The 22,179-nt window shown below is 40.2% G+C and overlaps 1 protein-coding gene across 1 annotated transcript; it reads right to left on the bottom strand.

Moving 5' to 3' along the window:
- Nucleotides 1-156: 156 nt before the first annotated feature.
- Nucleotides 157-20,593, bottom strand: trip11 (thyroid hormone receptor interactor 11). Its single transcript, XM_030126157.1, has 21 exons — nt 19,983-20,593; nt 16,506-16,582; nt 15,857-15,967; nt 14,794-15,093; nt 14,092-14,160; nt 13,811-13,976; nt 12,893-13,219; nt 12,674-12,714; nt 12,451-12,549; nt 11,846-12,049; nt 8,495-11,512; nt 8,160-8,300; nt 7,675-7,868; nt 7,405-7,568; nt 7,154-7,257; nt 6,627-6,726; nt 5,162-5,243; nt 4,679-4,793; nt 2,869-2,991; nt 1,751-1,895; nt 157-1,599 (listed from the first exon to the last, which is right to left on the bottom strand). Exons 1-21 carry the CDS (start codon nt 20,119-20,121, stop codon nt 1,376-1,378), a joined length of 5,943 nt encoding a protein of 1,980 aa, XP_029982017.1. The 5' UTR covers nt 20,122-20,593; the 3' UTR covers nt 157-1,375.
- Nucleotides 20,594-22,179: the final 1,586 nt, after the last annotated feature.

Genomic DNA, 22,179 nt, shown 5'->3' with positions numbered 1-22,179 from the left:
GTAAACAGCCCCCTCTCCTCATCCCCGTACAGCTGAATGACACCGCACATCTGGCACAGTCAATGCAACTGATCCACGCTGTAGTAGCCACATCTGGTTCACAGGAATGGACGGTAGTAGAAAAAAAAAAAAAAAAAAGGCCAAAAGGCACAAACATCCAGGGGTCAGAAGTACCTTTATTTGATTTAAAACTCCCATTAAGGAACAGGTACCAACCTGGGTTAAGGATCATACAAGCTCAAATAAACCAGCTCCGTTTTTCACACCTTTAAAGTTCTGATTTTACATCTACAAAAACTCCTTTTTGCTTAGGATTTACAGTTTATACACTTTAATCAATACACCTTGAGAAGCCCTGTAACATTCTTCTGCAGTGGCAGATTGAAGTCTATACAAAAAAGTAGAGCAGCTTAAGTTAATATTGGCCAGCTCTGGTCCGGTAAAACTTTTTAAATGTGCAGTTTTTACATTTTGTAAATATATATGTATTTATACTAACCATTTACAGTTCTGATTACACAACTATCTAATTAGAAAAAGTGCAGGCACTTTAATTCCAGTATTTCCATAGTGCCTATAAATAGAAAAAAAGCCACCCATTTTATATATTTATATATATAAAACTATATAATAGTTCTCTACTTCAACAACAGTCTCCGATCAACCACAGTTGCAGCCATAATTGCAATGCTTGTTGCATATCACAGTCAGGCTGTCTGGAAAGGACAAGATTTAGCAAAAATGTCTTTATGGTTTTAACAGATGTAGTGAACCACATAAATCTCTAAGCAGGCTACTGCTGCCAGAGTTTTAGGCAAGTCCTGGATCAAAAACAGTTCACTGCATTGCTGAAAAGAAAAAAAAAAAAGTACAAAAAAAGAGGAGAAAATAAAGGCGTCAATGCAATTTAAAGGAACTGACAGGAATGAGGCATTTCCTCTTGAAAAAAAAAAGTGATTACAATGAGTACAAAAAAAAAAAAATCCATTCTTTGAGGTCAAGCCTAATCAAGTGGACAGGTGTTTTAAAGATTTATATATATATATATATTGGCAGTTCTGTTCCCACTGCACCACTGATTTAACATCATCCTCCTGTTTAATGTGGACTGACTGATCATAGGTGAAAACTATACAACAAAATGTGCTAATGAAAGATTTTCACCACTAAAGGGAGAGTCTGTTGCATAGAACAGTAACTGCAAGTGAAACAAAGTCTCAAAAACAAAAAAATGTGTTTTGTTTCCCTCCAGAAAAAGGGTATAAAACGCCTTAATGACATTTATATTAGAAGAGGATTCCCAGAGGAGCTCATGTTATGTCAAACTCCTGCTGGATGAATGAAGACCTATGTGTGGCACTGGGTACAGGCCTGATCACTGCTTTAATAAGTCTTTGAGCACAGCGCCAGCACTGGCCTCAGCAGAGACTGGCACAGGTGTGAAGGTGGGCAGAGCGTCGGAGATGGGCTTCATGAGCAGGTGACCCCCTGAGCCGCTGGATCCAGATCCAGAACCAGTCAGCAGAGGCACAGCGGCAGAGCGAGGGGCCAGGAAAGGGTTGGACTCGCCGGGTCGTCTACCAGCAGCTGCTCCAGATCCTGTGAGGACAGAGGATTATGTTAAAATTAGGCTTGTTGTGTTACATGTGGAATAGAAAAAAGAACAACTGACACTCTCTGACACAGGAGATTAAGAACAAAAGAAAAAGAAAGCATCCTGGCCGTCGTTCTTCCCACAGTAGTTGTTTACCTGCAGCTGTGCTGGAAGCAGCTGTGCTAGTTTTTCTCGAAGGCGGTGCACTTAAGGGCTTGATGTCATGGACTGGAAGTCTTGGTGCAGGTAGTGAAGGGGTCGACTCCATCTCCAAGAACTTAACAAACATCTCAGAAAAAGACTGAAACATTAAGAGAAAGAAATCAAGGAAATGATCCTTTCAGTTTTCTCTAGTTTGACTTTTTAGATCAACTACAAACACCACAGCGCACATTCCTGTGCAGTTTTACTTTGAGAATTACACCTGCACCTCGTATATGTTTTTAAGATTCTTGAAATGTTTTCTTTACTAAATATGTTGCAATGTATGACTGTGTAAAGTATGAACCTATGACCTATGACAAACCTCGATGTCTTAACGTGTTTAATTCTCGGACACTACATACTTACAGTGGAATATAGTACAGTAAGTGAATACGGCCTTTTTCTTTTCTTTTTTGTTTTTCTTCACACAGAAATCTCATTGAAAACATTTGATAGACATCAGCATACCTCATATTAAGGACCATAGTTTTAATGTATGAAACTACAAGATTATATTAAAATCTGCTTGGAGTTGCTTTTGTCCCACGCAGCACAGATATCTCCTGACCATAACGCATGTACTGGCCCACACTCCAGCAGATCCACCATTACACAAAAGCAAAAGATGACAGTAATGCACTGTAGGATGCAGTACGTCATTCATGCAGTTCATACAGTTCATGCAGTGTACTGTGAAATTTGGCTGTGTATTATGTCATCCAGGTATCTCTGGGATACCACAGATTGAAATTTTGCAACATACTACTGACTTCTTCTGACCTGAACCAGTTGTAGATAGTATCCAATAAGTTCACAATAACTTTGCTTCCTTCCTTGTTCTGCATTTTGTTTGCTTTCTTTGCTGTTACTCTGTGTTTTAGCTGCACAGGCTCATCTACAGAGTGTGCTTACATGTTTAAGCATTAACCTGGAACCTCCCCTTGTGGACTAATAAAGGCTTATCTTATCCTATCTTATCTTATCTTATGGGGACATTATACAATACATGCAAAACCGAACCTGTGTGTGTTAAACTGTTAAAACAACTTCCTTTTCCTACTGTTTCTTACCGAGTTCAGTCCTTGGCCAGTGGTGGGTCTCTGAGGAGTGTTTGGGACACTTTGTGCTCCTCGGCCTCCCAGCCAGGTTGAGACCCACCCAGTTACACCATGCCGTCCATCTTCCTCCAACATCTGCACAGACACAGGGAAGGCAAAACAGAAATGACAGAGATTAGCTGCTTTTCACAGAAGAAAAAAAAAAAAAGAGTCCACACACACGCTGTACATTTAATAATCAAATACTGAAAAATACAATCACAGCATAGTGATGTAAGATACTCCTGTCTATAATTCTGTCTCATACTGTGTTTGTTTAGTTTCCATTTTCACAGCATTGGTCAGATTGTTTTGGTTGTAATCACTCTTGGCTGCCCTTTGTGCTTGCCACTACTTTCTGGAAAATTAGTTTGTGGACCCTCTGGTTTGTACAGGCTCTGTGACTCTTTGCTGACAACCCACACTCCTCATTCGACGTCATTCATACTCCCTAATCATCAACGTCGTTTTGCTTGGCATGAACCCCCCAGCCACACATCATGGACCCAAATATAGAGTATTCAGATCACAGAACTGAGTTGAGAAGGCAGTAGAAGGGGTATAGCTGCTCTACTGAGGCCAATTCTGAAAATGTGACCAGTTTTGTGGGACACTTGGCTGCCGTTAACACAGGCTGAGTGGAAAATTTAAATAGCATTAACAGGAGATGAGGGAGACATGAAAAAAAGAAGATCGACCTCCAACACAATAAAAATGGGTCTTCTGAGGAGTTGTAATCGCATTTGTCCCTCACCCTGTATCTGTTTTCCTTTAAACGTGTTGGGCAATATGCTTTGGAATTGCTGGATTGAGTCCCACAGGGCTCCTGCCAGACGATCTGGATAGAGAGACGCTTTCTGTTTCTGAACTCTGACTGGAGTCAAAAGTTATGGTTCAGTTTCTCCTGAGTATGTACACAAAGAATTACTGAAATACCATAACTCTTTACGAACAAACCCAAAAATTTGCTATTAATTAATTCATCAAGTTTAGTTGAATCGCTTACTTTTGTCACTTTAACTCTTACTTGACATCTCTGTAAATGATTTTGAACCAAAAGGTTAAAAGCAAAAGTCACAAAATGGTTTATTTTTGCAGGATTCTTTATAAAGTTGTTTTCCAGGAGGTGCATGAAAGATCCTCACATCTATCCAAAGTCCTTGGATTTTCCATTTTAGCCTCAAATTAATACTACAATACCATCTTAATAGAAATGAAAAATGCTCTCTACTGAGATGGTGAACATGATACTAAGAGTGGTTCTCTGAGAATTGTATTTAAAGCCACTGAAGACGCTCATGTCAGTCTTTACCATATAACAGTAATATAGCAGCCATTGAGTTGGGTTAGAGTATTAGCATGTTAAAATCTTCTGAAATCAAATTTAAGCTGGTCAGTATTTGGTCTTTAACCAAAGCACTGGCAGAACTGAACCAGTCAACTAATAAATTAAAAAAGGACAAGGGGCATCTTATTTATTTGTAGAGACCATCTGTGTAAATGCTGCTGAGATACTCTGGTCTAGATTCTAATCTAAAGTTTGGCCCTGGTTGACAGCCCTTACATGAAAACCATCTGTATCAGGTCCAACAGTTTGTTTGCTCTGAATATTTAATTTTTACATGGCTGACCAGGGGGAGATAATGACGCAGAATTACAGGTCATCAGTTTCCAGACATATTTACTGAGAATATAACATTTTGAGTGTTTTTTATTTTCATTACCAACTGATTCCTGTGAACCAAAAAAAAACATTCTGAATATGAATCACAAAATGTCTCACCTTATCAACATCTTCTCGACTCAGTCCAAGAACACTTCCCATGAGCCTCAGCACATCACCACGCTTAGTTTTAGGTGTGTGGAAATAACCCAAGAACAGGTTTCGCATCAGGACTCTAGAACAAGGAAACAACACAAGTAAAGTTTAAAATGATGTGTTTTTATACAGTAACATGAATTATTAATGAAGCCTTAATGTATTAGACGTGGCAGAAAACAGTATGTCACCTTTATTTGAGACCAAGTAACATTTTTCACAGTTTCTGCTGGGTTTGCCAAGTTAAACGTCAGATTTTCTCTACACAAATTAAGTTTAGTGTTATGATGACGAGTTGGTCTCAATAACATTTTATGAGTGAAATTGCTTTCTACAGCAGGTAGCTGGAAATATCCAAGATTTTTTGCACTTTATAAAAATGACTTTTTAATTCTTTCCAAGGAAGAAAAAAAAAGTAAGATTCAACCCAAAGAGGGGTGAACATACTTGTCGATCTTTCCCTCTGTGCTGTTCAGAAGGTTCATTAATTTCTTCTGCGCCTCCTCCAACATCTCCTGTCGCACATCCACTGCAAACAGCACACACATTCACATAATGTCAACATTTTCACAGAAAGATGGGATGAGAACATTCTCAAAACTAACCGTCTGATATGCTGTTAATGTAATGTTAATTTTCCATATGTGACCCGTTTGTAAAACAAATATATGTATATATATATATACATAGCCTCATATCAAGACTGAACATTGTCCAGAGAGCTGAAAAAAGAAACAGTCTGAGAATTTGCTGTGACGTAAAGGCCATATCTGAGAGAGATAAGTGTGAAATCAGTCTAGTGTGACATTTCTGTGGGACTGTAGTCTCAGCCAGACTTAGCAGCCAGTTCATTCCTGATAAACTGCTAATACGTTTTAGCTTTGTTATTATCACTGAGGGAAATTCAGTAAAGAGATAGGCAAAAATAGCACTGTTAAAAAACCAATAGCCAGATGTGTGACACAGATATACATACCATCCTTTCTACTGTGCAGTAAATCCTTGAAATAATCTTTGTCAGATGTCTCCTACACAAACTGACGTTCACTGGGACCTGACTCCCAGTGAACGTTGTGTCAGCCTGATGATCAACGGGCAAATTGTATTTTGTTTTTGAGTGTGTGTGAGTTCTGTAAATATCTCTCATATGAATCAAATGGGATCATGGACGCAATGCATTGTGGGGTACCATGCTTAACTTTGTATGTGCCCTTTTCTGTGTGCACTGTGTGTATTACATAGCTGTAACTGTTTTCTGTAATTCTGCCCGGAGAATTTTTGGGCATTTCTCTATCACATTCCATTGCAACTGACATATGTATAATACTGGATGCCAGTTTTGCTGGCAGTATAATAACCCAGCATTTCATCTGCATTCAGTAACACCATATTTACCAGTTATTGTTGGCACTGTTTTAGAAAGGTGCTGATTCAATTGTATTGGCATTTTCGAGGCTTTAGTGACTTTGTGGTGTGGTTTCTAATATTACGTCTGCTCAAATCCTATTACTGTCACTAGCATAAATACATGGAAATTGGGTGTTTTTTGTATGATGCTCAACAACATGTGCATACATAAATAAATATGTGGATGTGATGGAAAGAGAAGTTCAAAGCCTGCAGAGTAGATTTAAATGTACAGGCTGGCAAAGAAAAACAGCAAGGGTCAGCAGATGTGCTCCATAACATCTTATATAAAAGTAAAGAGTCGCACAGTCTTCAAACCAAGCAGACATAAAACAGCTTAACAGACATTTATTTCATCACAAGCTTGTGAAGACATGTTTATTTTGATGTAAAAATTGAAAACTTAAAAGCTGAACTTTATAAGCAGCTGGTCTGACATTCTAATGGTTCCCTTGCATACTCTTCCTACAAGAGTTGGCTGGTTAAACATTCAGCTGCAGCTCACCTTGCGTTTTAAGTTCTTCAAGTTGCTCCTCCTTCAGGTCGAGCTGATCGGTGAGGCGAGACGCTGAATCTAAAGCAGCATTGGCTTCATCGAGGTTCATCTAACAAAGAGCACAGAAATATTAAAGAACATACTCAGATATTGACAGAAGTGCAGTTTTAACCGTTATCAAGTAACATGAAGGAAAATAAATACATTATTCTATATTATTCTCAATAAAAGAAATAAAAAGCTTCAGTGTGTGTTCTTGGCCATACTGCTGCAATGTTTACACCATCCTTCTATTCTGTTGACAGGCTAAAGAAAATGTACCATGTGATAAAAGATCTTTGGCGTTCACAGATGTTTTTAGTGAAATAGGGGGTTATATGTGATTATCAGCTTTAATTACCAATCACTATTGAAGTACCCTCAAATGCAGCTCGACTCCACAGCATGAATTGAGCTGCAACTGGAAGGTGTGTGTTTCTGTCTCCTACAGGTTTAGATTAAATGAATGAGTAATGAGTCATTGCAGGCAGGTGTACCTGGAGTGCAGATGCTTGGTCTTCCAGCCTCTGAGCTTTTCTTTTCCACTCCTCCTTCTCTTTTGTGAGCTTCTCCAGCTCTGTGGAGTACATCGCTTTCTCTTCTGAGGAGACAGAAACAACATATTAAAGTTAAACCCATGACACAATTCTTTGATATCAGTAAAATCACGGATAAAAAGAGACAAATAGCCATCATCTCAGTGTGCATGTGCGGTATGATTAGGGCAAAATAGATGCTACCAACTTGCCTTGTTGGAACTGCTCTAGCACCATCTGCAGGTTAGAAAGTGACACTGCATACTGGTTGACCTGCTCCTGGGAGGTCCGAAGATTTGTGAGTGCATCGTCCCTCTGCCTCACCACACCACTGAGCTGTTCCTGGAGAGACTCCACCTGCATGGTTGCCTGTTGGCTATAGGAACGGAAGGAAAGGAAAACATTCACATTTCAACAAGTTTACGTAGTCAAAGTGAAACTCTGCATCTTTTGCACAGAGTATACTTTATTTTTATCCTGACCTAGCATTCTCCACTGCACTTGAGGAGGTGGCCAGTTTTTCATCTAGCATTGCCACCCTTCTGCGTAGTTCAGTTTCTCTGTCCTGGGCAGCGATGGCTTCTCTTGTGTATGAATCCTCAATTTCCAACAGGTGATTACGTAACCTTTCCAACTCCAAGTTGAGACGTTGCTCTTTATCCCTCACATGCTGCAGCTGCAAAGAACAGAAACATTCTTTGTGGAAAAGCTGAGGGACAGATAGAGAATATGACATGCACCAAAGCACTCAGGCAGTACATGATATGTTACTGGGGGTCCTCATTATGTACACATTTAGTACATATGCATAAAACAAAAGGCTTATGTGAAAATGGGGTCTTCTCGTAACATTCCATGTCAGATATCCTACAGGCATTTGAGTCCACCACAGAACATTTCAGCCGACCCTCACACACATTTGACTTTAGACTGAGTAGCAATGACTGACTGATCTGTGTTGTCTTACCTCAGTCTGCACTGCTGTGGTTTCCATCTGTTTCTGTTTGAGTGCCATCATCACCTGGTCTCTCTCTTGCTGGAAGGCCACAGCTTTCTCCTGCATGGACTTGATTTCATTCAGGAGCTGATTCAATTCACCAGACTTACCCTGACGGACATCATCATAAGAGTAAGTAATTAATATAATTATTTAATCATTAAAGACAACAGAAAGTCAGTCTGTTCAATATCAAATTAAAAAATAAAATATCTTATCATATTAATGCATATATGAGTTTTCTGCCAAAAAGGTAGTTTTATTGATATTAGCATTTTTTCTGCTGAAATTAATGCATGACTGACCTGCTCCTTGTCCTTAAGCATCCTCTCCACAGTTGCAGCCTTCTCACTCATTGCATGCAGCTCAAACTCTTTCTCCCTGAGCAGGAGAGAAACCTGCATGTTGGTTTCCTGCAGCGCTCTGAACTCTGACTCTTTCTCCCGAGAGCGGGCAGCAACCACCTCATTCTCTTCCTTCAGCTTCTTAACGTCCATCTCCAGAATTAGTGCACGCTCTTTCAGGTTGGTCACTGCCTGTTTCAGAACCTCATTGTCATTCTCACGATTACGCAGTGTCTCACTGATCTGAATGAGTTGGTCTCCTTTAGTTTTGATGAGTAAGTCTTTCTCCCTTATTGATCTCTGCAGGGTGTCCAGTCGCTCTCTGACCTGGCGAACCTCCTCTGCTTGACTCCTCTGCTCACTCTCTGATGCAGATGCGGAGTTGGAGAGCCGGTGGTTGTTCTCCTGTAGTGTCCTAATAATATTTTCCTTTTCAACAAGCTGAGTTTGTAGTGATGCTAGATCTTGTGTTAGAGTCTCGCTGTTTGGTGAGGCCATCAGGTGGCTTTTAGGCTCAGCTGTGAGTAAAGGCTCACTAGACTGAGCAGTAAAGACTTCAGGGGTCTGTGCCACACTGTCCAGTTTACCCAACAGAACGTCTTTGGTGGTGCTGAGCTGAGAGATGGTCTGCTGAACCTGAGCAAGTTCTTGACTCAGGTTGCCCAGTCTTCTCTCCTTCTGCTCATAGCTCTGGATCAACCGTGTATAGTCTACCGACAGCTTGGAGCTGCAGTCGCTGTCAGCAGAGACCTGACTCTGCAGTTTGATCAGCTCCTCCTGCAGCTGGGCCGACTCATGCTGCATGTTCTTCACTGTTGTGATCACCTGCTGCTTCCACTCCTCCATCTTCTTCACCTGCTGTTTCAGTGTGTCCCTCTCCTGCAGCAGCTCCTCAAACTGGTTGCTGCTGACGCCTCCAGATCCAGGACCAGACTCTCCTCCTGAGGACTGCAGGACAGTCACAAGGGTTTGGCACTTCTGGGTCAGAGCATCAATCTCTATGTCCTTCTCCCTGATGATGCGGGACAAGTTCTGGATTGTCTCCTTGAACATCTCTTGGCTTCCTGACGGATCATTCATGTTGGATAAGCGCTGGTTCTCCTGTTGAAGCTTTAACAGTGCTGCCTCCTTCCCTGCCATGATATCCATTAGACGGTGATAGTCGGAGCGAAGCTGGCTGTTCTCTCTGGTCTTCTCATTAAGTACAGCCAGCACTTGTTCTCTTTCCACAGCGTATGCCTGAAGCTGCTGCTGCAGGAACAACACATCCTGGCTGTGTCCACCTCCACCCATGGTGACTCTGGCATGAAGCGCCTGGATCTCCAAGTCTTTCTGCAAGATCATCTGGGAGAGTTTTCCCACTTCATCGCGAGACACCACCAGCTGATCCAGCTGCCGGGCCAGTGACAGATTCTTCTCATTCAACTGACTGATCTCAGTCTCTTTCTCCTTGATGCCCCTCACCAATTTTTCTATTTCGACTTTAGAGAGATCATGCTTTTCATTGCCGTTCTCTTGATTTAGTGTCTGAGTCTTGTCCTCCTGCAGGATTACATCTCCCTGTACAGGAGGGGAGTCAGCACGGCCCTGACTTTCACTGAGCCGATCGACTGTTTCTTGAAGGCGTGCTATCTCTTCATCTCTGGCTTGGATAAGTCTGTCATGGTTAAGTGTAGACTGCTGAAGTTCACTCTGCTGAACCTGGAGGGATTGCTGGGATAGAAGGAGGGAAGCCTGCTGTTCCTCTATAGTTCTTCTCAGAGACTGAATCTCTTCTTCCAGGCCATTTCTGGAAGATTTGAGCTGAGTGATCTCTGTCTCCAGCTCTGTAATAATGTCCAAAGTCCTGGGTTCAGCCAGAGGTTGAGGTCTGCTCTGCTGATCCCTGAGCCGATCAATCTCCTCTTTCAAATGGCTGTTCTCCTCCTTCATGCCTCCCAGCTGTTTTTCCTTATCCTCCAATGCATGTCTGAGAGTTTCAGCTTCCTTGGTTGCAGCTGAGATACTGTTTTCCATCTCAATTTGCATGTCTGCAGCGTTTTGCTTTAAAGTTTCCATGAAAGCATCTTTTTCTTGGAGCAAATCTGTCAGCTGCTTCTGCCCTGACACTGTGATTGAAAGCATTTCATTAGTATCTCTGTGGTCAGATGCCAACTGCTCATTGTCTCTCTTCAGCTGAGCTATTTCCATGTCCTTCTCCTGGTTGAGTTTGATGGCACGCTCATGCTCCATCTGCAAAGCGGAGGCATCCATGGAGCGGGCTCGAGTCAGATCGTCAATTGTCTGCTGGTACTGTTTTCCCTGTTCTGTTAGTGTCTTCTCAACCTGCTGGAGTTCTCCCTCCAACTGACTTTTCTCTAGCTTGAGAGCTTCGATACGCGTCTCCTTTTCCCTGACGGTCCTGTTGAGAGCCATCTGACTTTCCATCATCTGCCTGTTTAGCTCCTCAACTTTACCCAAAGTCTCCTCATTCTCCATCTTCAGTTTCCTGTTCTCCATCTTCAACTCATAGTCCTCTGATAACACCTTTTCATGAGAGCTCTTCGTCTCATCTAGTTGTCTCCTGAGATCTGATATCTCCTTTTCCCTCCCTGCTAGCTCCTCTTTGGTTCCCTGCTCTTCAGCTTTTCTGTCACCTGCCTTTTCCAAGTGCACTTTAGCAGCAGACAGCTCCTCATCTCTTTGTTTTAGGGTCTTTTTGAGTGATGACACTTCTCCACGTGCCTCCTTGTTCTGCTCCTGTGCCTGTCTGAGTTTATCTTTCAGTTCTTTAACTGTATGTTCCAGCTGCTGTTTTCCCATATGCAGATCATTGAGAGTGAAAGCACTCTGGCTAATTTTGTCTTTTTGGGTCTCCAGCTCCTGCTCCAATGTCTTTTTCTGATCTTTGGTTGCATTGAGTTCTGCAGTCAGTTTTATGAGCTGTGCCTCAGTGTCCTTCAGTTGGCTGGAGAGCTGATCCTTCACCGAGATCATATGCTGCAAGGGGGAAAAAAAAAAAAGCAGAAACAAAAATCAGCATAAAAAAATTTAAGGATTTTCTGACTCTTTTCAGAACCCTGACAGAGGTGTTTTGAATACACTGGACTTGGCAAAGACCTTATATTTGAAAGCCCTGTCAACAGATTCTTGCAGTAAGCCTTGCAAGATCTTACTTGGACATCACTCCTCTGTCTTACTTTAATAAATACATATCTTTAGGCTTGATTTTAATGTTTTGGTCATGCTTGCTCTGTATAATGGGTTGGCATATTTTGAAAGATATAAGGCAGCATAACAACCAACAAATCAGGCCGCCATCATCACTTATACCTGTGTTGCTTCTTGGTTTTGCTGATCTAGTTCTTCCAGCTCAGACATCAGGGTGTCCCGTTCCTCCATGGTGGCCTTCAATGCCTTTTCTCTTCTCTCCAGCTCTGCTTTCAGATCCTCCACTGCTTCTGACTCACCAGACTCTGCTGCTTTATGGCTTATTACCTGTTCCTCTGCAACTTTAAGTTTCTCTTGCAGCTCAAGCTGTGAAAAAATACACACATATATAAATTCATATTATAACTTGTTTTATAGCAGACAAATACAACAGATAAACCCAGGATCTATTCTGGAGGCAACATGACAAACTAACCAATCAATATGGCAGTGCATTGCTTCTTGTAAGTTATATCTAATATTTTCCATCAGTACGCAAAACTTCAACTACACTGAATATTTACCAGATTTTTTTAGCATCTTGGTTTCAATGACAACTGAACACATATACATTCTTATTGTCAATAATAAATTGTTCTTAATGTCTTGCTTGGTAAAATAAAGGTTTAAGTGAATGAAGAATATCACATGTAGAAGCAACATTCATTACACAAGTACTACAACATTAGTCTGAGGTAAAATGAATTTTCTGCATCACAAGAACAAACCTTTTCTTGTTCAAGGATGTCCTTTTCTTGTCTCAAAGTCCCAATAATGGTGTTCAGCTCTAAGATGTCAGCATGCTCCACTTCTTCCTGTGGTTTTGTCTGAATGAAGAATATATAGTTTTTTAAAAGCTATTAAACTGGTGGGTGAAGTACTAAAAACCTCCTAATAACTACAGTATAAACAGCTAACACGGCATCTGATATTGTTTGTGCTAATACTTGCCTCAGCCAACTCTTTCAGTTGTTCAATTTCTTTCTCGGCAGCTAGAAAGTAAACAAAGTGCAGTAGGAGAAAGGAATGTTTATTCTGTTGCATTCTTGCAAATATTAAAAGATAGGAACTGTAACTTAGACACACACCCACAAATAAACTTTTAGCAAGATGAATAGTTGTAACTGAACAGAAAAGAGTATTAAACACTTATGAAGTTTAGCTGTGTACCAGCAAGGTTTTTTCTTAACACTTGGATCTCATGGTCCAACTGGGCTTTCTGCAGACTCTTCCCCTCCTGCTCTTGTACTCGGGTTTGGAGCTCGGTGACAGACGCCTGCAGCCGTGTATAGTTCTCCAGCAGCCCGGTGTTTTCTTCCTGGGCGTCGTCTTTCTCCAGCTGCAGCGAGGCCAGTTTCCTCTCAGCCTCCTCCAGGCTGGCAGACAACTCGGACACCTGTTTCTCCCGCTGCTCTGCTGTTTCCTCAAGGGAACGGATGGTTTTCTGAAGTTCGAGCAGCTTTGAGGCATCTGGAGCAGAACTGACCTGACCACCACCTGCAGAGGAGGATTTGAGACATATTACAACGTGCCATTTTAAAAAAACACAAACATATTTTTATTACTTTTCAGCTCAAAATAGATACTTGCAGGTGGCAAACCCAGAGACTATCACCAACACATGACAACAAAGATAAATTTCCATGAGGTAGGTTACTTAGAGATCTCCATTATACATCATACAAACTCTCACAAAAATAGTCAAAAAGTTTAGACCAGTGTACGACATGAATTGGTTCCATATTCTATGAAGTACATTAGTTCTATTATGGAACTAGATTATCAAATAGTTAAGTGATCAATATTCAATTACAGTGTTGCCACTGTGTTTTACATGGGGCTTTGTCTGTTGTCCAGTTTAAAAGAACTAATTTTCTTGCACCAAATGTGAGCATCCTGTAGAGTTGCTTTTTATGTTTCCAAGTGATAGTGGCGTTTGTTGCACAGTGGATCACACTTTAAAGTAACAGAAAGGATCTAATCAATCTCACATCTTACAACAAACCAGAATAGAACAATCTTAAATTCTATCCTTTCCACATTTTCTCATTTTCTAAGTCATAATATCAGATGTAAAAGTTGGCTGACCACTCTGATTCTGTTCCTCCAGCTCCTCTATCCTCTCCTCATACTCTGCCAGCTCTTCTCTGTGCCGCCGGGTGATGTCAGCCATCTTCTGCCGCTGGGCATCTTGCAGAGCAGCCAGTTCATGCTGGTGTTCATCCACCTCACGACTCATCTCCTCTCGTAGCTCCTGTTCCAATGTAACAACAATATAAACATTAAGACTCGGGCCATTTTCAGCCGTGAAGGTTGTGCTGACATGCTTAAAACGTAAAGTATGGAAAACATTTATTCTGGATACTCGCCTTAATAGTTCTTTGAAGTTTGAGAATCTCACCCTGATCACCATTACCACCTCCAGCTGCTGTCGATGTCTGAAATGAAAAAAAGATACCCTCAGGGACACAAGGAAAAAGTAACTGCAAAGAAATTATTCAGTTTCTATGAGCCAGTAACTATTGGTTTTTACCAAAATGAATGACAGAAATACCAAACTTGCTGGTCAGATTGTCCTGTTGACTAATATTGTTTACTGCCCTTTTTGCCACTAATGAATGAATCAATATATATCTTCCTGATACCAGATGGGTTAAGGTTGTGGATAATGATGTTGAGTAGCAATATAAGCCTGAAGTCTGAATTTAGGTACAAATATAAAAAAATATTTCTAGGTTTACCTGATCTGTGATAACACTTTATTTCCACCATTCATCGTTACTGTTTTCTAAATACTGAAATGTATTAGAGCTTGCTGTCAGTCTTCTGGGAGCCTTGGTGTAAATTATATCTGGATATGTAAAACAGACTGTAGATTAAACACTGCTAAATTAAATTTTTTCTGTAGACCAGTTAAGCAGGAAAAAAAGTTCCAGTGGAAACAGAACTATGCTTCAGGGCAATAAGATGACCTGGAAATTAGAGACAGAACTTAAACTAGATAATCCAGGTTCAGTTCCTAACTCTCAGAAACCGCCTGTCACACATCAACACACTCTCCACATTACTACCTGAGACATTCTCCTCCAGTGGGCCACCTCTGCCTCCAGACGCATCACTTCTGTTGACAGTCTGTTGATCTCCTGCTGTGACCATAAAACATCACTCAGGTCCATCTCGTCCCCATGGAAGCCCTGGTGGGACCCTGAGGGCCGAGACAGGAAAGTAGAAGAAGAGGAGGTAGTGGTTGAGGAGGTTGTGGCGACAGGTAGCACAGCAGGGCCAACAGAAGCAGACTGGGCCGACTGCTGCAGCTTCTGAACTTCTTCCTGAAGTCCATTCTGGCGAGCTTTCAGGTGACTGATCTCCACCTGGGAAGATGCAAAATATTTTTTTAACATCTGTTTTTTTTTTTTTTTCCTCACACTGTTTTTATAATTAAGCTTATTCTTACTCTTGCAAGTGGACGTCATGTGTGCAAATATCCGTTTCAGTTAAATTTAACGTATCCAGGTAAGCATTTAATGGGCAAAGAGTTTATTTATATGTGAAATGAATATGCTTTTCCCTCTACCAGACACACTCTAATGATAGATTTAGGTCCCTGCTCTCTCTATTTCACAGTTTAAAGTGACAGTAAAATATATATGCTATATCAAAGTCATCCCAAGGCAACTCAACTACTCCTCCCACTTCATGTCATAGATTTTGTTAAAAAAAATGTTTACTAATTTGCTATTCCTTTCAACAGCATGTTTACAAGAAAAATAAATATCTCAAATACTCCTGGGGATTTCTGGAATGTTCTGTCCAAATTTCAACTCAGTAAAAAATAAGCAAGAGAATAAACATACTGAGAAATTTGGAGCAGCACAAAATTATTATGAAGTAAGTTATCATGAATTTAATGACACAAATTATCACGAGCATTTCTGAAAAAAACATGACCAGAGAAGGTCTAAATTAGGTGGTAGAAATGAAACATGGATGTGCTTATTCAACACAGTTTCTCTAACTGACTCATTTCATTAAAGGTTACGGCAAAAGGATATCTAACATTCCATTCTTGGAGAAGCTGTTGATGTTGAGGGGGTTATTTCCTATGTGTTATAATAATACATAAAATGTGCATACATCTTTCTGTTGTAGAAGGATTCTGTACTCTGCAGACTGTCGTTTAATCTGGATCTCTGATGCTTCCAGCTTCTCCTCAAGCTCTGCATGGAGTTTCTTTAATCTGTCATACTGTTACAACAACAAAGAAGAGGAGGAAAGTCACTTAATGACAAAGAAAAAGGCAAGAGATACAATACAGTCACAGAGAAATTATTAGACCACCCTTGTTTTCTTCAATTTCTTGTTCATTTTAATGCCTGGTAAGACTAAAGGTACATTTGTTTGGACAAATATAATGATAACAACAAAAATAGCTCATAAGAGTTTAATTTAAGAGCTGATATGTAGTCATTTTCCGTGGCTTCTTGGTAATAACCAAAATCACTTCGGTTCTTACATCAATATCTATGGCATTGTACTGCCAAAAACAGTGCTTTTAGGCATTCCATGTTTTCTTTTCTGTCTGTTTTAGTCACATGATACACACAAGAGTTAGTACTTGATTGTATAACCATGGTTTTTGATGACTTTTGATGGTCTCATAATTTTTTCCATGACTGTATATTTTAAATGTATTTTCAGTCATTTCAGAGGTCATGATCAACATGGCAAGAGATGGGCCTCAAGTTTTATCTTTGGCTCTGAGTCAGTAAATGAAGAGTCCGACCTCAGATTTCTGTGTGGCATGTGCAGCTTCGACTTCAGCCAACTTGGAATTGGACACCTGCAGTTCTGTGGCTGCATCTATGGGTACATCGGAAAGGGGAATCAAACATAAAACACATGCAGACATACATGTTCAAAAAATGAGACTATTTTGCATGTTGGAAAATATTTTACAAGTAACAGTCAATGGATAGAAAAGTAGTATTAAAAGGGGATTCAAAAAGTATATCCCCTTAATAAAATAAAGGAAATAAATACCTAATTACTTTTTATTCAGGTTCAAATACAACATGGTGTTGAGTACATGTGTACCAGGGAGATAACAGCTTCACAGTCACAGTCACAAATACATCAGCTTAAGGAGGCTCACATGACAGACAAATATGCATGGCTGAGCAGGCCAACATTTTCAGAGCTCTTGTCAGGGCTATGTGATCCTAACAGCTGCCCAAAGCCTGGCCAAAACACAACACTCACTACAAACCAAAACAAAGCTGAAGCTACAGGACGATCCAGTCAAAATGACTGTGTTTAGTTTTAACAATGGATTTTCAGGTTTATTGTGCAAAAAAATTATCACTGTCATAGTGATGAAAGCTGGTCATTTTGTTTTGACTGGAGCTGTGAGTTGGAGATCTATGGGCAAAGTTCTCTTTGAGTCAATGCTTTATCACTTATTGTCTGTTAGCTTTGGACTGATGGATTTCTTTGGATAAAAGCCACAGAGAACTTTCCATAATCCATAATCACTGCTTGTTGAAATTCATCAAACAATCACAAGTCCAAACCTGTAATCAGTAATACACACTGATAAAATTCACAACAAAGCAACAACACCTTAAGAACCATTTGTACATCTATGAGCAACACTATGCAGCCCTGAAAACCAAACTACAGTAATATGTGATACCATCAGGATCTTAACTCATGTTCAGCTGACAATGATCATGACAAAAGCAGGGCATTAATGGCTGACTGGAGTGGAATGTTCCATAGATAGTGAACTGGTTTTTGGTTCTTCTACACTGTAAATAAAAAGTGGTCTGAACAGTCCAAAGTCCTCCATTGCTAAGAACTAAAACAGCTTGGATCCTCTAAAGAGCCAGATATTGAAATTTGTGACAATGGATCAAACTGTTCATTGCAATGCAACTCACTAGACTTCCAAGCAGAGCTGTAGGTGTTATGTCTGTCTACTGTACATTAACTCATCAATTCAAAAAAAAAACAAAAAACATCTGATGCACAAAAGAACCAAACCGAAAACGGTCTGAATGTATTAGCGGTTGTATTTGGTGTTGCTGTTCAATCGATCCACACTGCCTGTATACTGTGAGTTTCTTCTAACAACTCAGCTTAGTAGACTGAAAGAAACACTGTACGTACATATTTTCAGCAACACCAAAGCCATAGGTCCCACCTCTGCAAAAATGAATACTGGTAAATGTTCTTAAAACTACAGATTATTAACAGAAGCTATTTGGGTTTTGAAAACCTTGTCAGGTTTAACAAGAAATTTTAATCATCAACACAACTTTGTGAAAAGACAGTACACTTTGTGTTAATCTATATGTACTTACTATATACAGGGATCTTTTAGTTACTGATAAAATAATTGACAGATTAGTTCAGAAGACAAACACTTATCAGCGGCAGCAGCAAAAAAAAGTACAAAAAAAAAAAAAAGAATAAACCATTGCAAAGGATACAAGAATCTATATTTAAATATGTGTGCCAAATAAATAACTGTTAATAATTATTCATTCATTCATTTTCTGAATAACTTAGTCCTAGTTAGGGTCACGGACATGCTGGATCTTATCCCAACTACCAATGGGTGAAGACAGGGTACGCCCTGGACGTATAACCAGCTCATCACAGGGCTGAGATACACAGACACACAACCAGTCACTCTCACATTCACACCTACAGGTGATTTGGATTGAATAATTAACCTAGTAAGGTGTGTGTCTGTGCTCAGTGTGAGGAAGTCAGAGTACCAGCAGAAATAATAATTAAGCATTTATAAAAAAAAAAAAAAAAAAAAAAAAAACAGCAAAAAAACAAGATAAATACTAGGTCAACCAGACGTTTGCAGATTTGAGGCTTTGCTATTGTTTTTTCATTTAATGACAGCCCTTTACTGACATTAAGACACTCTGTTTAAATGTTATGAGCTATTGCTGATAATGACAATCAGTGCATTTCTCAGTGTTCATACATGACCTCATACTTAAGTTCTGCTGGTGTTTTATTGCAGGTAGTGTAATAACAGAGATAGAATGTAATTAAGTACTTGTACCCGAGTAGTGTGTGTCAATATAAATTTGTAATTTACACTGCACTAAAATGTTTCAATTCTATCTTCTACTCAACAACAACTCAAAAGAAAATGTACATTTATCAAATTTGTCTGGTAGCTTTGTTTAAAAGTTACTTGTCACTTTCTGTCCAGTAAATGTCACATATCAAATCCAAATCCAAATGTGGTGAATGAATGTTTGAGTGTTTGAGCACTGAAGGTGTTCATGTAAGAGTTGAGGGGGGAAAAAATTACTTCAGATTAACACTGCTTTTAAAACTGTCTTAAATTGTCCAGACAGTACATTGTCAGAAAGCTGAACCTGTTCTTCTAAGCTCATGAAATGTTTACTTTTTAGAGATGCATGGCTCACACAGGACAGGAAGGCTATAAGGATGATGATTTTACAAAATATGACCCATTAATGTAAAATTAACAGCACAACAACACATAAAATAGATCAAATTAACTTAGTTTACAGTGAAATGTAACATATGTATGTAGCACTGATATGAATTCAAAGCCCTAACAGGGAATGGTTTTGCTGTTAAAGTACTTTTTGCTCAAAATACTTACATATTTTTGAAAGGAGTCTAATTGCCTGGAGTTTACAGGCGTATGTTTCCCCTCTAGCCACATTCATTTAGCCTTAAAGACATCAAACTTTTTTTGTAGTGACTTCCACTACATTTCCTAAGTGATTTATCATCATTTATTGTAATATTATTTTCTGCATAATTCAGTGAAAATCTGTTTTTTTCCCCCTTTTTTCTTATATTTAATTTACTGATCAGGTCATAAAAGCTCAAAGTAAATTGAAAGATTAATATACAAAAACAGAGAAAATTGTAGAAAAGTGACTTTTCCATTAAAATGTATGATTAACTGAACATATATACAAGTATCTACAACCACTGCCATTTATTAAATTAGATGGGTTTAACTGGTGAACCAATGTTGAAGAATATAGCAGCGTTTTCATGTTCAATATGGAGCCTCTGGATGTCCAAATGCGTCATATATAATAACAAAAAAAAGCTGAGAAACTGCATTTTACTTGAATAATTTCAATGTATTAATAGGATTAGTGTGTCAGAAGTTATTAAACACTTCAGATCAGCAGAAGCTTTAGTCTGTTTAGGTGGGTTAAAGTGTAAACACAGGTTCAACACCTACCTCCAACTTCTTCCACCCCTTCTAGTAGCATATCTTTGGTGAAGTTGGAGATCTGTCCAGTGAAAGTTGACAGGCTCCCACTGACCTGGCCAAGGGACTGACCAAGGCCGGAGCCCAATCCACCCAGCCACGATGACATCTTGAGAGGAAGGATAAAAAACACAAACAAAGCAGGGCTAAAAAAAAAAAAAAACAGGGGGTTAGCCTAGCTTTGAATCACACCGAGGTGGTTTCAGCTTGGTCATCCAGCTCGAAAGCTAAACTCTAAACCGCAGCGACGCAGTTAACTTACTGATAAAAAGCCTGTTCTTCCTAACAAAAGTCAGCTTTAAAGCTCATTTAGCACCGGCTAATAACAGCTGATCGGCTCCCTGAAGGAATTTATGAAGACAAGGGAGCTAACTGACTTCATATCCCCGTCGGACTGGTAATACCTCCGCGGACAGATTTACTTTGAAGCCTGGGTGGTCTGCGGTCACCGGGACCCGGGTTTTCTACAGTTGTAGCCTTCTGGAACAACACAGAGCCCGTAAAGTGCCACCTCAACTGCAGCCATTATCAGCTCGCTGGGTTGCGGCGAGAGTTGTCAGGTTTGACGTGGACACAGCGGCACGGCCCCGGTGCATTGTGGGATGCTGGAGGACCAACAGTTCACAGAGCGACAAGGTGCGTTCAAGGACTGTTTCCACAAATGTAAAAGATACACATTCATAAATGATTCAGAGATTTTATGGTTGAGTACGTCTTTAAAATCTAATGGTTTTGAGCTAGATCCTTATGGCTTTTGTGATTTGTTTCAAAATTTTCCTGTGTTCAAAATAATTTTCTTGAATATAAAAATTTGACATTTGACATGTTTTGATATTTCATGTTGTGTTTTTTTTTTGTACTTTCTATATCACAGGTGTCAAACATGCGGCCCGGGGGCCAAATCCGATGAATTTGTGAAATGCAAAAATTACACTGAAGATATTAACAATCATTGATGTCAAAATGATTTTAATTCAGGTTTCACGTACAGACACAAACAGTCCAATTAGATTTCAAGTGGGTCAGACCAGTTAAATATTATCATAATAACCTACATACAGACCTGATCAAAATCTTAAGACCAGTTGAAAAATAACTAGAATTTACCTTTTGCACATTTGGATCTTAATGAGGTTTTAAGTAGAGCTACAATATACAAAAGCAAGAAGGGGGAGTGAGATTTTGTGTGTGTGTTTTTTCTTGTTTGAGTGATTTCCATTTTATTGTGTGTGGGGTTTTTTCTTGTGTGCTTTGCAACTTGCTGTTGTGATTTGCCCTTCTCGGCCACCGTAGCAATAGGCTGTTTCTCAGCTGATCAAAAGTTTAAGACCGCAGGCTATAAAAGCCCAAATCTGCTCAAAATTCTCATTTTCTGTCGGGATTTCACACGGTCATGCCCCCCTGATGGCTAAAGCTAAGAAGCTGTCTCTTCTTGAACGTGGTCGGATCGTCGAGCTGCATAAGCAAGGCCTCTCACAGCGTGCCATTGCTGCTGAGGTTGGACGCAGTAAGACTGTCATTCAAAATTTTTTGACAGATCCTGAGCATTATGGAACAAAAAAGTCAAGTGGTAGACCCAAAAAAATTACACCTGCGCTGAGCCGGAGGATCCGATTGAGTGTCCGTCAAGACACAGGGCGGTCCTCGACCCAAATTAAGGCCCTTACTGGTGCCGACTGCAGCGCAATAACCATCAGACGGCATCTGCGGGAAAAGGGTTTCAAAAACAAAAAACAAATTCCTCGTAGACCTCGAAGACCTCGTCTCCTACAACGCCACAAGACTGCCCGTTTAGACTTTGCCAGGGAGCATCAAACATGGGACAGTGAAAGGTGGAAAAAAGTTTTATTCTCTGATGAGAAAAAATTTTACCTTGATGGTCCAGATGGCTTCCAACGTTACTGGCATGACAAGGAGATCCCACCTGAGATGTTTTCTACCCGGCACAGTGGAGGGGGGTCCATCATGATCTGGGGTGCTTTGTCATTCAGTGGAACACTGGAGCTTCAGGTGGTGCAGGGTCGTCAAACGGCGGCTGGTTACGTGCAGATGTTGCAGCGGGCATCCCTCATGACTGAGGGCCCTCGTCTGTGTGGGAACAGCTGGGTTTTTCAACAGGACTACGCTGCAGTTCACAGTGCTCGCTTGACGAAGGACTTCTTCAGGG

Source organism: Sphaeramia orbicularis, chromosome 22, assembly GCF_902148855.1.
Source record: "Sphaeramia orbicularis chromosome 22, fSphaOr1.1, whole genome shotgun sequence".
Classification (NCBI taxonomy): Eukaryota; Metazoa; Chordata; class Actinopteri; order Kurtiformes; family Apogonidae; genus Sphaeramia; species Sphaeramia orbicularis.
This window is presented reverse-complemented; position numbering and strand designations above follow the sequence as displayed.

Coding starts and splice junctions, on each gene's coding strand:
- trip11 (XM_030126157.1), bottom strand. CDS start 20,121: ATGTCATCGTGGCTGGGTGGATTGGGCTCCGGCCTTGGTCAGTCCCTT. Junction 12,550..12,673: donor AACTGAAAGAGTTGGCTGAG/GCAAGTATTAGC, acceptor TTCTTCATTCAG/ACAAAACCACAGGAAGAAGT. Junction 5,244..6,626: donor TGAAGAACTTAAAACGCAAG/GTGAGCTGCAGC, acceptor TGCTGTTTGCAG/TGGATGTGCGACAGGAGATG.